The 24,724-nt window shown below is 41.6% G+C and overlaps 1 protein-coding gene across 5 annotated transcripts in view; it reads right to left on the bottom strand.

Moving 5' to 3' along the window:
• Positions 1 to 24,724, bottom strand: part of LOC147750644 (uncharacterized) — a 176,597-nt gene that overhangs the window by 61,422 nt on the left and 90,451 nt on the right. For 2 of the 5 annotated variants that reach the window (XM_086967249.1, XM_086967247.1), the window contains exon 6: positions 85 to 174. The exons of the other annotated variants lie outside the window; for them this stretch is intronic. In XM_086967249.1, coding sequence (XP_086823375.1) covers positions 85 to 174 — 90 coding nt within the window. The remainder of the gene's footprint in view (positions 1 to 84; positions 175 to 24,724) is intronic. 5 annotated transcript variants of the gene reach the window in all.

The raw sequence follows: 24,724 nt of genomic DNA on the forward strand, positions 1-24,724 counted from the left end.
TTGGAATTGAGAAAGCAGTGCAAATACAGCTCTAATCTTGTTTTATTGTTATTTCATTGGCTTGAGTGGTGCTCGTGATTTTACCTGCAAATGGCGGGGCTAATCCTGCTGCAATGCTTTTTGCATCCATGGATGCAGGATTCCCATCCATAAAACTTCTATACATGGTGCAAGCTGCCGAAAAGAAAACATGAACACTCGGAACCGGTTCACATGAACGTGGTGAGTCAGAAAAGCACAATGGTCTTACTAAGTATTTTAAATAAAAACTCAAAACATATCCCAAACAGATATACTCACTGGTTAAATGATATAGGGGTTTTCAATGGCGTCACCGCTAATTTGGAGAATTTCAATGTCATTTTAGAACTATCTGCAAAACGTTTACATCCGTTTTAGAAAGATTATTTGCAGTTGAAAAGTCATTGAACATGGAGGGTGCTGCAGTGGACGACCTATCGAGCAGTGGATGTGGCAGTAACCACTGATCAAGCTTTATTGAGCCAGCAAGATACCACCTTGGACTGCAAATAAATTGTGCAAAACATTTTAAAGCAGGACTGGACATTAAACTTTTTGGGAGATATGGATAACTTGGTGTTTGAAGGATGAGATAAGTGGGAGAGACAAAGGACAGATAGTTGATTTAAAAGACAGTTGATTTCAGGGCTCGGAATTCCGCTATATTTGGAAGAATCTGCAGGACCAGAGACCGTGTCAGTTGAAGGAAAAAGAAATGCACTTTCCCCCTTGTGACTGCATTCTCAGTACAGTACATTGGGGTGTGGCAGAAGTAGAGTGAGTGCCCTTCTACTTTTATTTTTGTTACTCTGCTTGCATTTTTATTTTCATCCTGCACCAGTTTCCGGTGAAAAAGCAGCAAGTATTTTGTATAACCTCAAACCCATGTTAGAGGCGCACAACATCTTAGGAGTTATATTTCTATACTTTCATACAAAGCAAAGCTCTCATTACTTATATCAATTATTTCATTTAGGCTACTGTTGGAGATGTTCATTCAGTCAGATTACCTCACAATTCACTATTACAACCAAAGCAGCTACATTCTTCTTTCATTAATTATTTGTTTTAAGACAGAGGACAACACAATTATTGATTGAATCATCCCACAAACTAATACGTAGTAAATTTCTATTGAAAATAATAAATCCTCTTGGAAAACATATTTGCATTTTAGTTCAAACCTGAGGGCAACATTGTTGACTTTCGCATGATGCATTTAGTTTTGAATTTTGTTTCGGAATTTCTCTGGTAAATGTATTATTGTTTGTGTTACTTTTCACTAGCATAGCATAGTTCTGGGTAGTAGTACATGGTATTGGATACTCAGAATTTTGCAGTTATTCACACAGCTGCATTCACCCAAAACGTGGTGAATAGTACCTGAACATACTGAATCTGGTGTTAATATATATGTTCTACTAAAGGTAATTTTATATGTACCAGACTGCTCTAATGGATGGCAGATTGATGCAATAATGTATATTTAACCAACAGGGGTGAGGTTGAGATGCAAGTGTAAAACATTTGCCAAAGTTGAATAATTGCTAGCAGCGTGGTGAAAAAAGTGCTTGGGATTCTGTCTAAATTTACCCATTGCCAAGTATTTTTAATTCAATAAATACACATAAATATTTTAGGAATACACTACACTGTTTGAAAGCTGTCTGTTTAATGTATGCCTCTCTTTCACACACAATTCAATCTGTATGTTCTTTAAGTATCAGTTCCTGTCCAGAGGTAACATTGATAAGTGCTTGCTAAGACCGTGATTGTTGGATCCAACAATTTTCTTTACTGAGGAAAGTTGTGGGCTTCCTGGAAAACGAAGTATTTTTGACTTAAGAGTCACTCAAAGTCACTCAAAGAAGTTATGGCAGTGGTTGCTTTGTCAGGGGTCTTGGTGCGGGTCCCTACTAACCAGTATGAAGCCTTACCATTGCTTCTTTGGACAATAATCTAGGTCGTGCTTGGAACTGGAACATAAATGAGGGCTTATTCTCTGAAGTGTTTGAAAGGTTCAGTAGGGATGTCCAGCTTTTGAATCATTCTTAAATCAATTCCAGAAAGTACATGTATAACTGTGGGTAGCATTACAACAATAGCAAGCTTTTGCAAAGCCAAATAAGTCTGGTCTTCAAAAGATGGTGATATGGCTAATTGTTTTAATTGAAGGTATGTGCCTCAGACATACAAAGGAAAGCCAAAGATATCCCTTCATTCCCTAAACATGGCGGTCATACGCTTGTAAATAAATTAAAATTATCCATTGCATATAAGCTTAATGAAACAATAAAGGTTGCTTGTCAGTCATGTCTAGTCAGTCTAGCAGATAAGGGTTACAAATCGGTTTAAGTTTTAATACATATTATGAGAAGGTGGGTTGGTATATGCTGTCCACTAGTTAAAGTGCAAACTAACAAAAAAATCTCAACTGGATTCAATGATTGTTCACATATATGTATGTTTGCCGCATTGGCCCGGGATTACTCGCCGGATGTATTGAATCCTACACGCCGCATTCTCCAGGAAACAACAGCCTGAAACCGATGCAGTGGATCAGGGCTCCGACTCTGCACCTTTAAATTAGTTTTCCGAACTTCCGCAGTGGATCCACACCTTACGAGCTTCAGCACTCACAATCTTGGTCACCCGGTCCTGATGATGATAATGATTTGCTAGGATCGAAACGCCATCGGCCATTGTTACCAGTGCAATTTGTGGGGCACATTCATAGTTGGTTTATCAAGTCATTCCAGAAACCTTGATTAATTGCCCTGAAATTCCTGTCTTGAACCAAAAACTTTGTATATATATTTTATGCCACTTTTTTCACCTCGCGCCTAGCGCTGTGTACTTCACTTGTCACTTGCGCCATCACCTTTGTCACAAGCACAATGTGCACTAAGTTCCTTAGGGTTGCCTAAGCATTTATGCTAACAGTGCTGATATAACTGTGATGTATAAATTGATTTTTAAATATATGATGCTATGAGCATATACAGCAAAATTACTTTGAGTCTCCCACTTTTTCTTGTTGTCCTTCTCGTAATGTCTTGTACATACATATATATGAACAATGATTGAATCCGGTTGAGATTTTTGTTGCTAGTTTGCATATATTCACCCTGATCACTACCCGGTCTATGGGTTACTCCTGTGGCTTTGTACTCCACTAGTTAAAGTGGGCACCTTGTACCAGGCCACACAACCCTTATGAAGTCTGAGGTCAAAGATAACCTTATTGAAAGCTATCCTAATGGTATCTATGGAGAGCAGCCTTCATGCTTAATCGTGAAGGAATGTTAAGCAGTTTGTTTTACCAGTAAATCACCTCCTAAATGGCTAAATGAAAGGAGAACCACACAGTGTTTATATAAAAATATGTATTTATTAATATAACACACTCTACTAGTCTCTACACAAGACTAGTGCACAAAGCACACAATACTAGATCAATAGAACATTTGTAAATAGGGAAATACACAGGGGGCTCCAGGGGGAGACCGAACCATATACTAAAGAAATGGTATAACAACAACGACTTCAATAGACACAGGGCCTAGGAAATATAGAATCACTGGGACCCCAAGGAACCACCCAGAGAAGTGACACAGGGAGCCCACGGAGGATGGGTGCAATCAGGAAACACAGATGCGTGCTCCGTACAACTCTATGGGAAAGTCTTGGTTGGAAAATTACAAGTTAAGGACACTTCTAAGAGGAACTTAGGAGGTTCTAAGGTCAACCCACCAGTGAGTACCAAAGTACCCGTGTTATCTTTCCCAGAGGTACCGGGTGCATAGGGGGTCAAGTGGTGTCGGAAAACTTTGTCGTTTGCAATAGAGAGCTGCGAAGAAGTCCTGCTGCCAGGAGGGTGAAGAGTGACTGGTGGGACCCAAGCCGGGATTCGAGGTGAGAAGAACCTGAAAGCACAGGATACAGAGTCTGGGTCACTGCAGGTGACCAGGGTCTCTGTAGTCGAATGCCCACCGATGTAGAGTGCTTCAGGAGAGAAGGGTTGCTTGACTCTGCAGCCACAGGGACCAGGAGACGTCGAGGATGACCAAAGTCCGGAGGTGAGCTGTCCCACGAAGGATGTTGAGAGCTGAGGGGTCGATGTCCGGCTGGAGCGCCAACAAGCCTTTGGAACTGCAACCCATGTGGTCAGAGGAAACAGGTTACGGTGAGGACCAGCAAGGTCCAGGGGACTCTTCAAGCAATGGGGAGTCAGGGCACACTGAAGCAACCAAGTAAGCCCAAGAATTAACAAGGTGACCCTCGCAAGGACCCACAGGCCAACAGACCAGGGATCACAAGGAGCCCTTAAGCAAGTCTGCAAAGCACCAGCCCACACAACACTCGTGGAGTGGAGGCTGGAAATCTTCGGTGCAAATACAGCTTGGGGTCAGGACTACATGAAGTCCAAAGCACAGTCTCAGGAATCGTCACTAAGCACATACACTTGCAAAAGTACGCGGTACACAGGGGTTCGGGTTGCATGGTCCCCACGAAGAATACTGGTCTCAGAATCGCTGAGAGGGCAGATCGACCTCAGGGACTTTCGGGCACCCACCTCCTGTGTTACTGAAATATTTGGAGTCCTCAGGAGCTTGGGAGAAGCAAACCGATCAGTTGCGTTTAGGTTCCTGCTTTTGCAGGGGAGTAACTCCTTTACTCCAAGGGAGATTCTTCAGTCATCCAGCGTCGTGCAGGCATCAATGTATTTGGTTTCTTCTTATCAGAATCTTGTCCAGGTAAAATGTAAAGTCCTGTGATCAGGTAACCCACTTTATACCCATGGGAAGGGGTTGGAAAGATTCTGTGGACCCTCCTAGGGGAGGGGCAGGACAGAGAGTTGGCTACACCCATGTCCTTTGTCCAGTTTCGCGCCAAAGCAGGAGCAAATGGCTCCTGGAACTGGTTTGAGCTGGACTATGCACAGGGACACCATATGTGCCCCCAGTGCAGACTTTCTGGCACTCTAAGAGTGCACCCACGCAGCCCCAATACACTAAATCCTGTCTGTGAGGTGGTTACACATCCCTGTGACAGGATGCCTATTGTCATGCCTTTCTCTGCGCGAGCTTGGCTCCGCAGCAGGAGAGCAGAATCGGGTCTGTGGCTGGCAGCATCCATTTTGTGTTGCCCAGGTCAAGAAAGCTGGTACTGTGTATACCGGTGACCAACATATGTCCCTTCAGAAGGGTGGAATCATACCTCCCACAACAGTTACTGGCAGAGAGGTATGATTCCATGGTGTTTGACACCAAACACAACATGTTTCTAAGCAGCCATTGTAAAGTTAGCATTTACCGCGAGGTTATAATGCACTTAAAGATATATGTCTGGCTGCATCGCAGACAATCATGGAGAAGGGTCTCCGAAGGCAGCAGAGGGCCTCTGCTCATGCAGGGGCACCCTCTCACATAAAACTCAGCACCCCACCTTCAGGATTGTTAAGGCCTGCCATAGGGGTAACTGATAGGTATTTAAATGTAGTGATTTAGATAGTTATAGTGAACCTATATCTTAAGTAAGTGGTGCAAGTCACCAGCTTACACAGTCTGCTGTTGAAGGCTTGTCGTGTCAATTTGGATGACCTCTCAGGGGTGGCACAATACATGCTTCAGCCCATGGGATGCCTCTAGGGTACCTATGCCCTGGGTACGTGGTGTACCATATACTAGGGACTGTTAAGGGTAACCCAGAATCCAATCTGGAGTGTACCTAAAGCACATGCTTATCATTTTACAGGAGAAAGCGGATAGACTGGGATACTGGATAGCAGGATCCCTGTCAGTCTAGGCCAAAAACAGTGGGACATCAGCAAAAAGAGGGGGTAAACATAAGAAGCAGACACTACTTTCCTACACACATCACAGGAAATATGACTTTTACTGGTGCAAAGAAAGCACACACCTTAGACAGTGGCATGTTAAAAAAAACCTACAAACAGTAAAACATACAGGGGTCATGAGTTATGGTGTGCTTTGTATAGTGCAAACCATAACTGGTAAGTGTCAGAGCTTTTTAGATTTTTTGCTCACTGAAACAGGACTTACTTTTAAGTATGATATATTTATATATAATGTTCTAACAGCAAGCAGGGTCAGTACTGATTTCCACATGGCGGGCCTTTGTTTAGAGATGCCACAGTGGGTGAAAAACGATGATTTGGAATGCTAGACTAAGCAATTGCCGGTGGTTAGACTATTTGCAAGTATTCCTCCCATCACCTTTTAAGTGTTTTCAGTAAGCGGCCAAGGGTATGCCTACACGTTGGTCCATTGCTAGCTATGTCATAGGCTGAAACTTATACCTCACTGATGAGGCGTAACAAGACTAAAAGTCTGAAACCTGTCTGAGATTGTTTGTGGTCCCTTTTGGAGGGGCCTCGCCTGCCAGTTTGGGATTGATTCTTCTCATAATTAACAGGGCCATTATTGATTTACATATGAGGGTCTATGTCTACAGTGGCATACCGCGTTAAAAACAATGGATTGGAATTTTACCTGGAGAGATTACCAGTGGTTAGACTATTTGAAAGCATTCCTCCCATCACCTTTTGTGCGTATTAATATATATGTATTCACTGATAAAAACAAAGGTTACAGGGACGTTATAGTTAGATTCCAATTTTACACACACACAAAACCATAGAAATTCAGCAGTTCTAATTCCAGTTGTTTTAAGGAACTATTACACGTGTCCTAAGGTAACTATAAATTGCACCCCCGCAATGCATAGTTTTATTATCAATAATTTTATAGCAAATGTTGCAGTTATTATAAATGATGTCATAGATGGTATTATGAGTGATATAATAAGTGGGGTAGTTAGCAGAGAATGGCTAGGGCAAAAGTTATAGTTACTTGAGATAACTGTAACTATGACTGCTGAGTTTCTTTGGTTTTGTGTATAGAAAATCTGAACCTAACTAGGACGTCCCTGTAACCTTTGTTTATTCTGTGAATTTCTATGTTCTTTTTAATGCTATTTCCTTCCTATAACATACCTGTAATTACTCAAGTTGCACAGAAGTATCGAGTGTGTCTCCACAGATAGAATGGACAAGCCCTCTATGTAATAAAATGTGGGAAAGAAGATATCATAGGTATCCACGGCAATAGCATAAAAACACATGAATGTCAGTATTACGAGGTATATATAATGAGTGAAACTCTGAAGAGATTTTTTTTGCTCCATAAACAAAATGATGAAAATGCAAATATAATGATGTCAAAATGTTAACCTTCAACCGGGCAATATTGAAGAGTGTCTTTTATGTTTGACAAAATAGATTGAATGTTGCATTGGAATATACTGTTCGGAAATGAAATGGAACCTGACCCATGATCAAGGAGCTTCGGGCTCTGAAACATGTCAGGATATATTGCTGCACCTCTTTAAATGAACACACTTCATGAACTCGAGCCGCAGCATGCTCTCTATATTTTTGGCGGTCACATGACGTGCTGTGAAGGTGGAACACTTGGTGGAATTTATTAGGGGTTCGCTACCCCGCAGTGTGCTCGCCGCAAGAGGCTTGGGCTCAGCGACAATTCATTTGGATATGTGTGTGTATATATATATATATATATATATATATATATATATATATATATATATATAAAATATATTACCTACTGGCGGTCGCCAGTAGGTAGTTATAGTTAGGATTTTTTTCAATGCAAAATCTCAAAATTCTATTTGGAATAACTTTGGCGCCGGTTGACGAATCTGCCTGAAAATTTCCTCAAATTTGCCTCGCGGAGCTCCGGTCCTTCCTTGAAAGTTTGGGGGGGATTCGTCAAGCGGGGGCCAAGATAAAAGGGGGGGTCCTAAAACGTGTTTTCCCCATGTTAATTTCCATAGGGCGGTCGAACTCACTTTTAGCGCGAACGGCTGAATGGATTTCCACCAAACTTGGCAAAATTGTAGGGACTGGTAGCCCGATGTGCCTTTGCTATGTCTCAAGATATGTGCTCCAGTGGATTTTGAGTAATTTAGGTTAAAAAAATATATATATCTATGGCCGCGCCCCGGGGAGCGACACGCGAGGTGCGCACGGAAAGCAGATTGGCTCTCAGGTGTCTGTAAACATTCGAAACAGTCCGGACCGGCCGCCATCTTGTGTCTCAGTAGGATAGAGAAACAAGAGGTGGAAAAAAAAGGGGGGAAATGACCATAAGGGGGCAGGGTAGATCCCCCCTGAACCCCTAGGTTTGATGTGGGGGCTATAAAAGGGCCCCGCGGTGCAAAATATATATATATTTTTTTTTTTGATTTGCGCGGGGGGAGCGCCCGGTACGCGCACCGGGGAGCGGACCGGGGAGCGGCAGATGGGGAAAGAAGAATGACAGTGTTATTAAAAAATGTAGCCTTTTTTTATAAATTGGAGGTAGTTCTAAAAAGAACTGTTTTTTTTCTTCTTTTTGTTGTTTTATATTTTTTTGTGTTTTTGGAACATTTTGTATTTTTTTGGCTTTTATGAACTATTTTATATTTTTTTGGTATTTTTATGGGGATAAACGAAAAAACAGGGAATTGAAAATGGCTCAACTGGAGCAGAAAAAAAAATAAGAAAAAATTAGTGTTTTTTGGGGCATTTGTGGTTGTCCCCAGCAAGGACGATGAGCTTTATGCTCAGTTCACCATAGGAGATGGTCTTACCACAATGTATACATGTTATATGGAAATCCCCAAACCGTGGCTGAATGCAAGGGATCGTCTCCCTTGCCTCTGGTCCCGTTGGAGTGGGTTGATTTCTTTGGGAGGTGGAGCTTGAAGATTGGGGAAGGTTACTGGCCAGTTCCCTCATCTCTGCAGCAGAATAGTTGATTGGATGCCTGCGCTGCATGTGGCGAATCATGGTGTTGTTTCCGAAAGAGTATTTCTTGTTAGGGTTTCCCCTGGAAAGTTCCACGCCACAGATTAGGCAAGTCACCTTGGCCGCATCTACTTTTTTCTTGCCCTCTGGGATCGAAAAAAACTCCCATACAATGTGTGGTTTTTGCTGGTATGGGGTATTGTGTTCTTGCAGCCATCTTCTCCTCCCCTCCTCCTCCTCCTCCTCCTTCTCCTCTTGTTGACCACCAATGTAATCTTGTGGTGGTCCTCTTGGTGGTTGTGCAGATGCTCCAGCTGCTGCTGCTATTGAAGCCATTTCAAAGTACAAAATATACCTCAAAGATTGCAAAACAGGTCTTCCTAAGTCAAAGGACAAAGTCAGAATAAGGAAAAAAGGTGGGGTCTTTCATCATTTGGAAAAAAAAAAAGGCCTGAACCAATGAGAAGTGTTATTTTCAGGTCACAAGACCAGGGATTTCATCATTATGAAACCAAAACTGTTCTGCACCAATAAAAAGCGTTATTTTCAGGTCACATGACCGACGCGCTTACGCGGCGCGCCCCCGGGCGCGTCGCGTAAGCGCGTCACATGTTTACGTTGCGTGATCGTATTCGCTCAAGTGCTTCCGGGTATGCTTACGCCGTGCGTATCACGTGGACGCGGCTACGCGATACGTCAAAATGATGTTTTCGTTCGCGGCAATAGCGCTCACGGGACGCTCTCCGGAGCGCGCCCTGGGGCGCTTCAAAAGACTACGCTTTCCGGGGCGCTCACCGGGGCGCGCCCCGGGAGCGCTCCTGGGTAAAAAATATATATATATATATATATATATATATACATTAAAAAAATTGTTTTAAATACAAATAAAGTATAGGATTCATTCTTTTTCAAAAATATTACATTTTATACCTTTAGACATTTGCTATTAACACAATTTTGAAATTCAAAGAAAAAATATAGGTTTGGGGCCTTATATATAGTTAGTAATTAGCATTTAAAAAACCTATGAAATTCACTGAAAAAACCATAGGTTTCACATCCGTTATAGTTGGGAATTAGCATTTAAAAAACCTATGAAATTCACTGAAAAAAACATAGGTTTCACACCAGTTATAGTTAGGAATTAGCATTTAAAAAACCTATTAAATTCACTGAAAAAACCATAGGTTTCACACCAGTTATAGTTAGCTGGAAATTTTACTGACATAAAACCATTGAAATTCCACGTTATAGTTAGTTGGACTCACTATAACTTGCGCGTGTAATGCACTGCTGATGACGTCACATATTACATCACTCATGACATGGTCAGTGACATCACTCATGACATCACTGATGACACCATCCTTGTGACAGAGTGACAGACCTCCTTTCACTTTAACTCTTGAAACACATATTCAAAAATAGAAACTAACATTTTTTTAAAAAAGGAGATACCCATACCAGTTACAACAACCAATTCAGTAATTTCACCATTTATATACACATCCACTAATTCACCAACAGTTCTATGTAGTCACTCATACATATACTCACTCATCATATGTAGTGATACACCTATACATACTGTAACACATTGACAGTCTTCCAAAAGTTGCTCACACACATACTCACACATGCAAAAAAACTATTGAACATCCATTTATTTGCATATACAGCTATACACACACTACCACCTTACTTTTAAGGAAACTTACACATACTTACTCTCTTAAACAATCACTTATAGAAACACATACTTATTTAAACAGGAACTCTTACAATCTCTCACTCTCACATATACTCACTTATATACATCAATACTCACATATACTAGATTAAAACATATGTAGTTACTGATAAAGACACTAGTGAAACAGTCATTCACTCACTAACACACACATATACAAACTCATCCATCCATACAGTCCTGCACATATGCTGTCTTCAAAACACATACAAACAGTGAGTCAGTCATTGATGCATCTATGTGCTAAGTAATACCCCCACCAAACCATACAGACACTCATACTGATACTAAAAAAAATCTAATAACCCATATACACACACATGTAGCTACTCACCAACCCATGCAGCCACTTATACACAAAGTGAAACACTGATACAAACATTTAAATATTTTAACAATATTCGCTAATATATGTATTCACTAAAATGCACTTAATAAGCCAGTTAACCAGTCAATTTTTTTTTTTAAAACATCCAAGACACTTATTTAAACATTTATTCTTCCATTGACCTTTACATATACATATATAAAACATATTTATTTTTCAGAAAGGCACACATTCACTGGATGGTGTCATCAGTGATGTCATGAGTGATGTCACTGACCATGTCATGAGTGATGTAATATGTGACGTCATCAGCAGTGCATTACACGCTCAAGTTATAGTGAGTCCAACTAACTATAACGTGGAATTTCAATGGTTTTATGTCAGTAAAATTTCCAGGTAACTATAACTGGTGTGAAACCTATGGTTTTTTCAGTGAAGATATATATATATTCACTGAAAAAACCATAGGTTTCACACCAGTTATAGTTAGGTGGAAATTTTACTCGCATAAAACCATTGAAATTCCCACGTTATAGTTAGTTGGACTCCCTATAACTTGCATGTGCAATGCACTGCTGATGACGTCACATATTACATCACTCATGACCTCACTGATGACATCTCAAATGACATCACTGATGACATCATCCAGTGACAAAGTGGCAGACCTCCTATCAGCATAAAATAACCTTTGACACACACATTCAAAAATAGAAACTAACATTTTCTTAAAAAAGGAGAAACCAATACCAATTACAACAACTTATTAGGTAATTCCAACATCTACATACACATCCACTCATTCACCAACAGTTCTATATAGTCACTCATGCATGTACTTACTCATCATATGTACTCATACACCTATACATCCTGTTACACACTAATACTCATCCATATAGTTACTCACACACAAATTCACACATGCAAATAAACTATCAAAAAACCATTTACTTGATTATACTGCTATATAAACACCACTACATATACTTCTACAGAAACGGAAACATATTTACTCTCTTAAACAATCAATTATAAAAACACATACTCACTAACCCACCCATACACACAATCATTCACCCATACAGTCTTGCACACATGCTGTCTTCAAAATACATACAAATAGTGAGTCACTCATTCATGCATCTGTGCTCTAAGTAATATCCCCCACCGAACCATACAAACACTGATACTCAAAAAAACAACTAATAACCCATATACACACTCATGTAGCTACTCACCAACCCATGCAGCCACTTATACACAAAGTGAGACACAGATACAGATATTTAAATATTTAAACATTACTTGCTAATATATGTATTCACTAATTTCAATGGTTTTATGCAAGTAAAATTTCCACCTAACTATAACTGGTGTGAAACCTATGGTTTTTTCAGTGAATTTAATAGGTTTTTTTAAATGCTAATTCCTAACTATAACTGGTGTGAAACCTATGATTTTTTCAGTGAATATATATATATATGTTCGCAGTTCTTAAAGGTCGAGGGATCGACAGTTCCAGAGTCCGCCATCAATCTCTGACTCGATGGGAGCAGACGGAGATATTTCATCTCGAGCGGGCGTGAAGTCTCACATGTGACTGCCCCTGCTCTTCAACCCTGCCTGGGAGGACTGGCTGCTGCTGTTATAGGGGACCCAGGACAGACACCGTGAGTTTCCCTGCTCTACGACCACCCGACCCTCCTGCAACGGGCACTGACCTGTTTTTCTAACTCCCCCACGCCACCTACCTTGCATCGCCAAAGACTGTGCATGCTGGGACATGGAGTCCGGCATATTCGACACGGACTGCCATTGGTGTGTTGAATGCATTAGGGGGAGGGAACTCAAGTGCCTGCCAGTATTTCACACTGGAGGATTTCATTAGGGAGAGGCTCATTACAGTGTGAGGCACTGAAGAAGGCAATCGCCGAAATGCATTCGCCGTCGCTGGGACCATTGAAATAAATGGCATGTTTGTCCCTGAATCCCCTTGCGGCCTCTGATTCTTTTGTGGAAGAATGTTGTGTGATATATATATATATATCCAAGAAAATACCGTCATTAGTCGTTCATATGACAGAGAGTCAAGGCCCCGTTCAGCTTTGTTTAAGTGATTTTATTCGGCAACAACACCCACCGCGTTTCGCAGCCTTCGCCGCTTTCTCTGCGAAACGCGTTGGGTGTTGTTGCCGAATAAAATCACTTAAACAAAGCTGAACGGGGCCTCGACTCTCTGTCATATGAACGACTAATGACGGTATTTTCTTGGATCTAAAGGGGCAAGGCGAAACCCCGTCGAGGCCCGCCATTGACCAAGAGGCGCAGGCGTGAATTTCGTCAGTCTTTTGGAATATATATATATATATATATATATATATATATATATATATATATATATATATATATATATATATATATATATATAAACTTTCTATGGCAAAATGAAACCCCTCATTTTGTTCCTTTTCAAATTAAATGTATTAAGTGTTACCACTTTATTCCAATCAAGATGACTTCAGGTGTGCCATACTTTTGTCATAAGTAAGACTGTTAGCGTTCTAGTTGTTCTTTAGAACACTGGGACATTCTGTTATTGGGCTATAGTTGGGCTACATGTGGCTGATATTTGGACTACATTTGTTTTTTTTTGTCTCTGGTGGCCATCTTTGGGCTACATTGGGCTACATTTGGGCTCTAACATATATATAGCCCAATGTAGCCCAATATATATTTTTTCAAAGTTAATTTTCGTAAAAACCACTGGAGCACATATCATGAGACATAGCAAAGGTACATCGGGCTGCCAGTCCCTACAATTTTGCCAAGTTTGGTGGAAATCCATTCAGCCGTTCGGGCTAAAAGTGAGGTTGACCGCCCTATGGAAATTAACATCGGGAAAACATGTTTTGGGACCCCCCTTTTATCTCGGCCCCCGCTTGACGAATCCCCCCGAAACATTTAGGGAAGGACCGGAGCTCCGCAGGCAGATTCGTCAACCGGCACCAAAGTTATTCACAATAGAATTTTGAGATTTTGCATTGAAAAAAATCCTAACTATAACTGCCTACTGGCGACCGCCAGTAGGTTATATATATATATATATTCACTGAAAAAACCATAGGTTTCACACCAGTTATAGTTAGGTGGAAATTTTACTGATATAAAACCATTGAAATTCCCACGTTATAGTTAGTCGGACTCACTATAACTTGCGCGTGCAATGCACTGCTGATGACATCACATATTACATCACTCATGACATGGTCAGTGACATCACTCATGACATCACTGATGACACCATCCAGTGAATATGTGTCTTTCTGAAAAATAAATATTAGTGAGTTATGTTTTAATATTTAAATTCATATATTAGTGTTTCACTTTGTGTATTAGTGGCTACATGTGTTGATAAGTAGCTACATGCGTATGTATATGGGTTATTTAATATTTTTAGTAGTATCAGTATGAGTGTCTATATGGTTTGGTGGAGGTATTACTTAGCACATAGATGCATGAGTGACTGACTCTTTGTTTGTATGTGTTTTGAAGACAGCATATGTACAGGACTGTATGGGTGGATGAGTGTCTATATGTGTTTGTTAGTGAGTGAATGACTGTCTCACTAGTGTCTTTATCAGTAACTACATATGTTTTAATCTAGTATATATGAATATTGATGTATATAAGTGAGTATATGTGAGAGTAAGAGATTGTAAGATTTCCTGTTTAAATAAGTATGTGTTTCTATAAGTGATTGTTTAAGAGAATAAATATGTGTAATTTTCAATAGAAGTAAGGTGGTAGTGTGTGTATAACTCTATATTCAAATAAATGGTTGTTCAATAGTTTATTTGCACGTGTGAATATGTGTGTGAGTAACTTTTGGATGAATGTCGGTGTGTAACAGGATGTATAGGTGTATCTCTTCATATGATGAGTGAGTATATGTATGAGTGACTATATAGAACTGTTGGTGAATGAATGGATGTGTACATAGATAGTGGAAGTACCGAATTGCTTATTGTAACTGATATAGGTATGTCCATTTTTTAAAAATTTCAGTTTCTATTTTTGAATATGTGTCTCAAGGGTTACTTTACACTGAGAGGAGGTCTGTGACTGTGTCACAAGGATGGTGTCATCAGTGATGTCATGAGTGATGTCACTGACCATGTCATGAGTGATGTAATATGTGATGTCATCAGCAGTGCATTGCACGCGCAAGTTATAGTGAGTCCGACTAACTATAACGTGGGAATTTCAATGGTTTTATATCAGTAAAATTTCCACCTAACTATAACTGGTGTGAAACCTATGGTTTTTTCAGTGAATTTAATAGGTTTTTTAAATGCTAATTCCTAACTATAACTGGTGTGAAACCTATGGTTTTTTTCAGTGAATTTCAAAGGTTTTTTTAATGCTAATTCCTAACTATAAGTTTCACTTTATAAATAAGACTGTTAGCACTCTAGTTGTTCTTTTTAACACTCTGGTACATTCTGTCATTGGGCTACAGTTGGGCTACATCTAGTTGAATTTTGGGCTACATTTACAATTTTTGATCTCTGGTGGCCATCTTTGGGCTACATTGGGCTACTTTGGGCTACATTTGGGCTACATTTTGGCTCTAACATATATTAAGCCCAATGTAGCACAATACATATTTTTATAAAGTTAATTTTTTTACAAATCACTTCAGAATAGGGCTACCTGTCTCTACAATTATCCCATTTTTTTTTTTTTAATTTTTGGGGGGAGCGCTCCCGGAGCGCGCCCCAGAGTGCGCCCCGAAAAGCGTATTTCTGAAAAGCGCCCCCGGGCGCGCTCCGGGGAGCGTCTCGTAAGCGTCAATATCGCAAACGAAAACATGATCGTGACGTATCGCGTAGCCGCGACCGCGTGATACGCACGGCGTAAGCGCACCCGGAAGTACTCGAGCGAATACGATCGCACAACGTAAACTTCCGGCGCGCTTACGCTGCGCGACCCGGGCCGCGCCCCCGGGCGCGTAGCGTAAGCGCGTCGGGTCATGTGAGCAGAAAATAACACTTTTCATTGGTTCATAACAGTTTTAGTTTCATAATGATGAAGCCCCTGGTCTTGTGACCTGAAAATAACACTTCTCATTGGTTCAGGACAGTTTTTTTTTCTAAATGATGAAAGACCCCACCTTTTTTCCTTATTCTGACTTTGTCCTTTGACTGAGGAAGACCTGTTTGTTGCTCTCTCTACTTTTTTGCTCTAAATAATGGCTTCATTAGTAGCATCAGCTGGTGCATCTGCCCCACCACCACCACCACCACCACCAAGAGGACCAGCTCCAAATTATATTGGTGGTCAAGAACAGGAGGAGGAGGAAGAGGAAGAGGAAGAGGGGAGAAGAAGATGGCTGCCAGAAGAAAATACACCTTACAAACCCAAACCACACATTGTTTGGCAGTTTTTTTCAATTCCAGAGGGGAAAAAAAAGGTGAATGCTCCCAAGGTGACTTGCCTCATCTGCAATGATGAACTTTCACGGGGCAACCCAAACAAGAAATATTCTTTTGGTAACTATACCATGATTCGGCACATGACAAGAAAGCATCCAAACAACTACTCTCGAGCAGAGTTCCGGGAACTGGCCAGTAACCTCCCCCAGTCATCAAGGACCCCCTCCCAAAGAAACCAACCCACTTCCTCGCAACCAGAAACATCTGAGGTGATGCCTTGCATTCAGCCGAGATTTGCTGATTTTAAAATTACTTGTACTGCTTGTGGCAAGCTTATCTCCTATGGGGAACAAAGTATTAAGCTCATCGTCCTTGCAGGTGATAATCACAAGTGCCCCAAAAAGAAATAATTTTTTGGGTTTTTGTTTTTTTGCTCCAGTTGAGCCAGTTTCAATTCCCTTTTTTTGTTTCTCCCCCTAAAAAATACAAAAAAAAATATAAAACTGTTTTGAAAAGCCAAAAAAAGTTCAAAAAGTTCCAAAAACACAAAAAAAATATAAAACAACAAAAAGAAGAAAAAAAAAAGTTCTTTTTAGAACTACCTCCAATTTCTAAATAAAAACTTCATTTTTTTGAAAACTCTGTCATCTTTTTCCCTCATTTTACGCTCCCCGGTGCGCTACCTGGTGCGCGCACCGTGCGCTTCCCCCGCGCAAAACGAAAAAAAAAAAAATATTTTAAATGCCCCGCGGGGCCCTTTTATAGCCCCCACATCAAACCTAGGGGGTCAAAGGGGTCTATCCCTGACGCCTTATGGTCAGTTCCCACTTTGTTTTAGCCACCTCTTATGTCTCGATTTTACCGAGACACAAGATGGCGACCGCTCTGGACTGTTTGGAATGTTTACAGACACCCGAGAGCCAATCAGCTTTTCATGCGCACCTCGCGTGTCGCGCCTGGAGCGCTCTCCGGTGCGCGCACCGGTGCGCTGCTATAGATATATATATTTTTTTGAACCTAAATTACTCAAAATCCACTGGAGCACATATCTTGAGACATAGCAAAGGCACATCGGGCTACCAGTCCCTACAATTTTGCCAAGTTTGGTGTAAATCCATTCAGCCGTTCGGGCTAAAAGTGAAATCGACCGCCCTATGGAAATTAACATGGGGAAAACGCGTTTTGGGACCCCCCTTTTATCTCGGCCCCCGCTTGACGAATCCCCCCCAAACTTTCAAGGAAGGACCGGAGCTCGACGAGGCCATTTTCAGGAAATTTTCAGGCAGATTCGTCAACCGGTGCCAAAGTTATTCCAAATAGAATTTTGAGATTTAACATTGAAAAAAATCCTAACTATAACTACCTACTGGCGACCGCCAGTAGGTAATATATATATATATATATATACTGGAACTCCGCATTACCACCTCCGATCCCCCAGGACCGGCAAAGCAGGAGACAGACCACAAGTTTCTTTCAGGTAAATTTTTTTGCAGTTCTTCGTGGTACAACCAACCATGACGCGTTTCGGGCTTTGCAGCCCTTGTTCACATGCAGGGAGTAGCTGAATTCAGTAATTTTTAAAGTGCATTTTGCCCCGCCTGCTGCCAGCCTCCAAGAAAGGTCATGTGACCAGACTATATGGACAACAGACTACAATCGCCTGTGTCCATTATTAAGAAAACAGAGTCATTTTTATATAAATCCATTGCATATGGTAAAAGCAATTATAAATGAAAACCACAATTCGAAATTATCGCATTTTAAATACTCTGCATAAATGCATTTTGTAAGTACCATTATAACAGTTTTTGAGCAATTGGTCAAGACAATTCATGGTTGCAATTGGCATAGTAACTGGTTAAATCCAGTATGTCACAAAAGAAAAGACAAACATATATATTCATACAGGCTAATTGTGCTGATAATTCCGACATGATCTTTGTCCATAGGGACAAAAGAAGGGAGAGCAAGGTGTGCAATAGAGCAAAAAAGTGCTACAGTGTTAACGACCAAAAAGCTAGGACAACCCTGCCTAGTGTGCAAAGAGGCTTTGTATAAAGTGCATACATTCACATCTAAAAAGTGATAAAATCCATGATATACATTTTATTACTTAAAAAGAATGCACTTAAAACGTATTACCTGAATTAAAATGAGGACTAAGCCATGTTATTCAATTAAAGGTAAATATAAAATGCAATTCTAAAAACAGTCATTTCATCATGATTTTTAAAAGTGTAAAAGTGAGTGCAGTGACCAATTACATGGTGATAAAACATGATTATTCTTAGGGAGAAAAAATGCCACAGATATAAAGTGGCCGGAGGACCAAATAACAGAAAAGAAAAAAAAAATATATATATATATATTTATCCAACACATGAGTTTTCCCCATTTAGAAGAGCCAACCTCAGGTAGGTATTGTGAATTCCGTTTTTATTGCAGGAAAACAGCGTGGCAAGAGGAGAACAAAGTCCATTTAAATCACCAGCCTGACGCGTTTCCATGCTCTCCCGAGCATTTCCTCAGAGGCTTCTGAAAACTCTGTAAGGAGCCTGGAGTATTTCAATTACTGGCACCTGCTCCAGTGGGCGTTGGCGCCCCTAGAGCCTGCTGGTGCTTGTAGTTTAGTGAATCATGCTTAAAATAAGCTGCTCCCAGAGTAAAATAGTTCGTAAAAATTATTATTAACACCCCAGTGGGTTTGGAAATTGTTCACTTTACTCTGCGCTGTGAATAACATCATGCAACACGACCTTGCCTGCCAATTCATGCTTTTAGCCAGGTGACTGCAGCTTGGACCACTTCCATGTGGTAAGGGCACTTCTCCGACCGGGGACGGCCGGTAAACAAATCCAACACATGAGTTTTCCCCATTTAGAAGAGCCAACCTCAGGTAGGTATTGTGAATTCCGTTTTTATTGCAGGAAAACAGCGTGGCAGAGTTTTCAGAAGCCTCTGAGGAAATGCTCGGGAGAGCATGGAAACGCGTCAGGCTGGTGATTTAAATGGACTTTGTTCTCCTCTTGCCACGCTGTTTTCCTGCAATAAAAACGGAATTCACAATACCTACCTGAGATTGGCTCTTCTAAATGGGGAAAACTCATGTGTTGGATTTGTTTCCCGGCAGTCCCCGGTCGGAGAAGTGCCCTTACCACATGGAAGTGGTCCAAGCTGCAGTCACCTGGCTAAAAGCATGAATTGGCAGGCAAGGTCGTGTTGCATGATGTTATTCACAGCGCAGAGTAAAGTGAACAATTTCCAAACCCACTGGGGTGTTAATAATATTTTTTACGAACTATTTTACTCTGGGAGCAGCTTATTTTAAGCATGATTCACTAAACTACAAGCACCAGCAGGCTCTGGGGGCGCCAACGCCCACTGGAGCAGGTGCCAGTAATTGAAATACTCCAGGCTCCTTACAGAGTTTTCAGAAGCCTCTGAGGAAATGCTCGGGAGAGCATGGAAACGCGTCAGGCTGGTGATTTAAATGGACTTTGTTCTCCTCTTGCCACGCTGTTTTCCTGCAATAAAAACGGAATTCACAATACCTACCTGAGGTTGGCTCTTCTAAATGGGGAAAACTCATGTGTTGGATTTGTTTACCGGCCGTCCCCGGTCGGAGAAGTGCCCTTACCACATGGAAGTGGTCCAAGCTGCAGTCACCTGGCTAAAAGCATGAATTGGCAGGCAAGGTCGTGTTGCATGATGTTATTCACAGCGCAGAGTAAAGTGAACAATTTCCAAACCCACTGGGGTGTTAATAATAATTTTTACGAACTATTTTACTCTGGGAGCAGCTTATTTTAAGCATGATTCACTAAACTACAAGCACCAGCAGGCTCTGGGGGCGCCAACGCCCACTGGAGCAGGTGCCAGTAATTGAAATACTCCAGGCTCCTTACAGAGTTTTCAGAAGCCTCTGAGGAAATGCTCGGGAGAGCATGGAAACGCGTCAGGCTGGTGATTTAAATGGACTTTGTTCTCCTCTTGCCACGCTGTTTTCCTGCAATAAAAACGGAATTCACAATACCTACCAGAGGTTGGCTCTTCTAAATGGGAAAAACTCATGTGTTGGATTTGTTTACCGGCCGTCCCCGGTCGGAGAAGTGCCCTTACCACATGGAAGTGGTCCAAGCTGCAGTCACCTGGCTAAAAGCATGAATTGGCAGGCAAGGTCGTGTTGCATGAGGTTATTCACAGCGCAGAGTAAAGTGAACAATTTCCAAACCCACTGGGGTGTTAATAATAATTTTTACGAACTATTTTACTCTGGGAGCAGCTTATTTTAAGCATGATTCACTAAACTACAAGCACCAGCAGGCTCTGGGGGCGCCAACGCCCACTGGAGCAGGTGCCAGTAATTGAAATACTCCAGGCTCCTTACAGAGTTTTCAGAAGCCTCTGAGGAAATGCTCGGGAGAGCATGGAAACGCGTCAGGCTGGTGATTTAAATGGACTTTGTTCTCCTCTTGCCACGCTGTTTTCCTGCAATAAAAACGGAATTCACAATACCTACCTGAGGTTGGCTCTTCTAAATGGGGAAAACTCATGTGTTGGATTTGTTTACCGGCCGTCCCCGGTCGGAGAAGTGCCCTTACCACATGGAAGTGGTCCAAGCTGCAGTCACCTGGCTAAAAGCATGAATTGGCAGGCAAGGTCGTGTTGCATGATGTTATTCACAGCGCAGAGTAAAGTGAACAATTTCCAAACCCACTGGGGTGTTAATAATAATTTTTACGAACTATTTTACTCTGGGAGCAGCTTATTTTAAGCATGATTCACTAAACTACAAGCACCAGCAGGCTCTGGGGGCGCCAACGCCCACTGGAGCAGGTGCCAGTAATTGAAATACTCCAGGCTCCTTACAGAGTTTTCAGAAGCCTCTGAGGAAATGCTCGGGAGAGCATGGAAACGCGTCAGGCTGGTGATTTAAATGGACTTTGTTCTCCTCTTGCCACGCTGTTTTCCTGCAATAAAAACGGAATTCACAATACCTACCTGAGGTTGGCTCTTCTAAATGGGGAAAACTCATGTGTTGGATTTGTTTACCGGCCGTCCCCGGTCGGAGAAGTGCCCTTACCACATGGAAGTGGTCCAAGCTGCAGTCACCTGGCTAAAAGCATGAATTGGCAGGCAAGGTCGTGTTGCATGATGTTATTCACAGCGCAGAGTAAAGTGAACAATTTCCAAACCCACTGGGGTGTTAATAATAATTTTTACGAACTATTTTACTCTGGGAGCAGCTTATTTTAAGCATGATTCACTAAACTACAAGCACCAGCAGGCTCTGGGGGCGCCAACGCCCACTGGAGCAGGTGCCAGTAATTGAAATACTCCAGGCTCCTTACAGAGTTTTCAGAAGCCTCTGAGGAAATGATCGGGAGAGCATGGAAACGGGTCAGGCTGGTGATTTAAATGGACTTTGTTCTCCTCTTGCCACGCTGTTTTCCTGCAATAAAAACGGAATTCACAATACCTACCTGAGGTTGGCTCTTCTAAATGGGGAAAACTCATGTGTTGGATTTGTTTACCGGCCGTCCCCGGTCGGAGAAGTGCCCTTACCACATGGAAGTGGTCCAAGCTGCAGTCACCTGGCTAAAAGCATGAATTGGCAGGCAAGGTCGTGTTGCATGATGTTATTCACAGCGCAGAGTAAAGTGAACAATTTCCAAACCCACTGGGGTGTTAATAATAATTTTTACGAACTATTTTACTCTGGGAGCAGCTTATTTTAAGCATGATTCACTAAACTACAAGCACCAGCAGGCTCTGGGGGCGCCAACGCCCACTGGAGCAGGTGCCAGTAATTGAAATACTCCAGGCTCCTTACAGAGTTTTCAGAAGCCTCTGAGGAAATGCTCGGGAGAGCATGGAAACGCGTCAGGCTGGTGATTTAAATGGACTTTGTTCTCCTCTTGCCACGCTGTTTTCCTGCAATAAAAACGGAATTCACAATACCTACCTGAGGTTGGCTCTTCTAAATGGGGAAAACTCATGTGTTGGATTTGTTTACCGGCCGTCCCCGGTCGGAGAAGTGCCCTTACCACATGGAAGTGGTCCAAGCTGCAGTCACCTGGCTAAAAGCATGAATTGGCAGGCAAGGTCGTGTTGCATGATGTTATTCACAGCGCAGAGTAAAGTGAACAATTTCCAAACCCACTGGGGTGTTAATAATAATTTTTACGAACTATTTTACTCTGGGAGCAGCTTATTTTAAGCATGATTCACTAAACTACAAGCACCAGCAGGCTCTGGGGGCGCCAACGCCCACTGGAGCAGGTGCCAGTAATTGAAATACTCCAGGCTCCTTACAGAGTTTTCAGAAGCCTCTGAGGAAATGCTCGGGAGAGCATGGAAACGCGTCAGGCTGGTGATTTAAATGGACTTTGTTCTCCTCTTGCCACGCTGTTTTCCTGCAATAAAAACGGAATTCACAATACCTACCTGAGGTTGGCTCTTCTAAATGGGGAAAACTCATGTGTTGGATATATATATATTTATGTACACACACGAACAGGTTAGCCCCAAGGAGAAAACCGCAAGAAGGTACGTGGTTCACGATGATTTTTAATGAAAACCTTGCAAGCAGGCAGCCTTCAAATGACATGCATCAATGATTGTGTGCCAAACACGTTTCAGGAGTCCCATTTTTCCCTTCATCAGTGACAAATCATGGCGAATGGGAGCAATGTTTCTTGCGCACCTTTTATTTCGAATCACCTGCCTTAGTGGGGGTGGCCTTCTCAAGGCCTTCTGGTGAATGTAGTGCGCTAAGGTAATCCCATGTGGGTATGCTCGTATCACTCATACAGTTCAAAACAAAGTTTTACCCGTGTGGGTTTGTGCACTCACTCGCCGGTATGCCTGCTCTGCTTTACAGAAGTCCAAGTGAATATCAGCTGGCACCCGTCCTGCATAAGCGCCAGCTCCTTCTTTCCGTTAGTTGCAGCAACAGCATGGCGCCAGCACGGACCTGCTTTCAGGCAGTGGGTCTTCACTCCGCGGCTGGGCAACAGACGATTTATATACACACACGAACAGGTTAGCCCCAAGGAGAAAACCGCAAGAAGGTACGTGGTTCACGATGATTTTTAATGAAAACCTTGCAAGCAGGCAGCCTTCAAATGACATGCATCAATGATTGTGTGCCAAACGCGTTTCAGGAGTCCTAGTTAGATTTTACATTCACAAAACAATAGAAATACAGCAGTTCTAATTCCAGTTATCTCAAGGAATTATAACACATGCCCCCAGTTAACTGTAACTCGCACCCCCGCAATGCACAGTTTTCTTATCAATCATTTTATAGCAAATGTAGCAGTGGTGTTATCAATGATGTCATAGAAGATGTAATAAGTGTGGCAATTAGCAGTGCATGGCGAGGGCACTAGTTATAAGTACCTTAGGGTATGAGTTATAGTTACTTGATATAACTGTAACTATAACTGCTGAGTTTCTATGGTTTTTTGTATGTAAATCTGAACCTAACTGTAATGTCCCTATAACATTTGTTTTTTTCAGTGAATTTCTACGTTTAAAAACATTCTATTTACTAACTATAACATCTCTGTAACCTTTTCAGTGAATTTCTTCTTTTTCAATGAGATTTCCTTTCTATAACTTCCCTATAACCTTTGTATTTTCCAGTGAATTTCTGAGCTTCTTTATACATTAAGTAATATTTAATTATCGTAAATTAATCCTACCGCCGCCATGCACTGCCTTTGGCCGTGCTCAGCGAGGAGTTGGCCACAAGGCCTGTGACCAACCCCCCAAAAGCAGCCAACCAGGGAGGGGGGGCATGCAGCCCCCCTCCCTACTCTGATTTCGGCACGGAGGAGCCCATCCCCTAGAAACGAACACATTTGTTTGATTTTTTACTGTTATTTTATTGCAGATTTGTGGATCCTCTGTAAATTCATGACACAGCATGTCATTTAAAAACACCTGAACTGTAAATTCTAAAGAAGATTTGATGTCCATTTTATATTGCTATATATATATATATGGAATTTTTTCTCGGCCCCCACTTGGAGAATTACCCCGAAACCTTCAGGACAGGAGCTGACCGGAGCGCCCCATTAGTTCTGAAAATTTTGTGAAGATTTGTCAACCACTGCCAAAGATATTGGCAAATCAAAAAACGCTTTTCCTAGGGATAATAGGTCCTAACTATAACTACCTTCTGGCAATCGCCGGTAGCAGATATATCTATATATATATATATATATATATAAAAACAAAAGTATGTCTGTCTGTCCTTTATGCATTACTACACCATTCATCCTATCGCCATGAAACTTTGGGAAGTTGAGTACACTCCCGCGAAGGTTTCTGGCAAAAAAAGA

Source organism: Lissotriton vulgaris, chromosome 1_1, assembly GCF_964263255.1.
Source record: "Lissotriton vulgaris chromosome 1_1, aLisVul1.2, whole genome shotgun sequence".
Taxonomy (NCBI): domain Eukaryota; kingdom Metazoa; phylum Chordata; class Amphibia; order Caudata; family Salamandridae; genus Lissotriton; species Lissotriton vulgaris.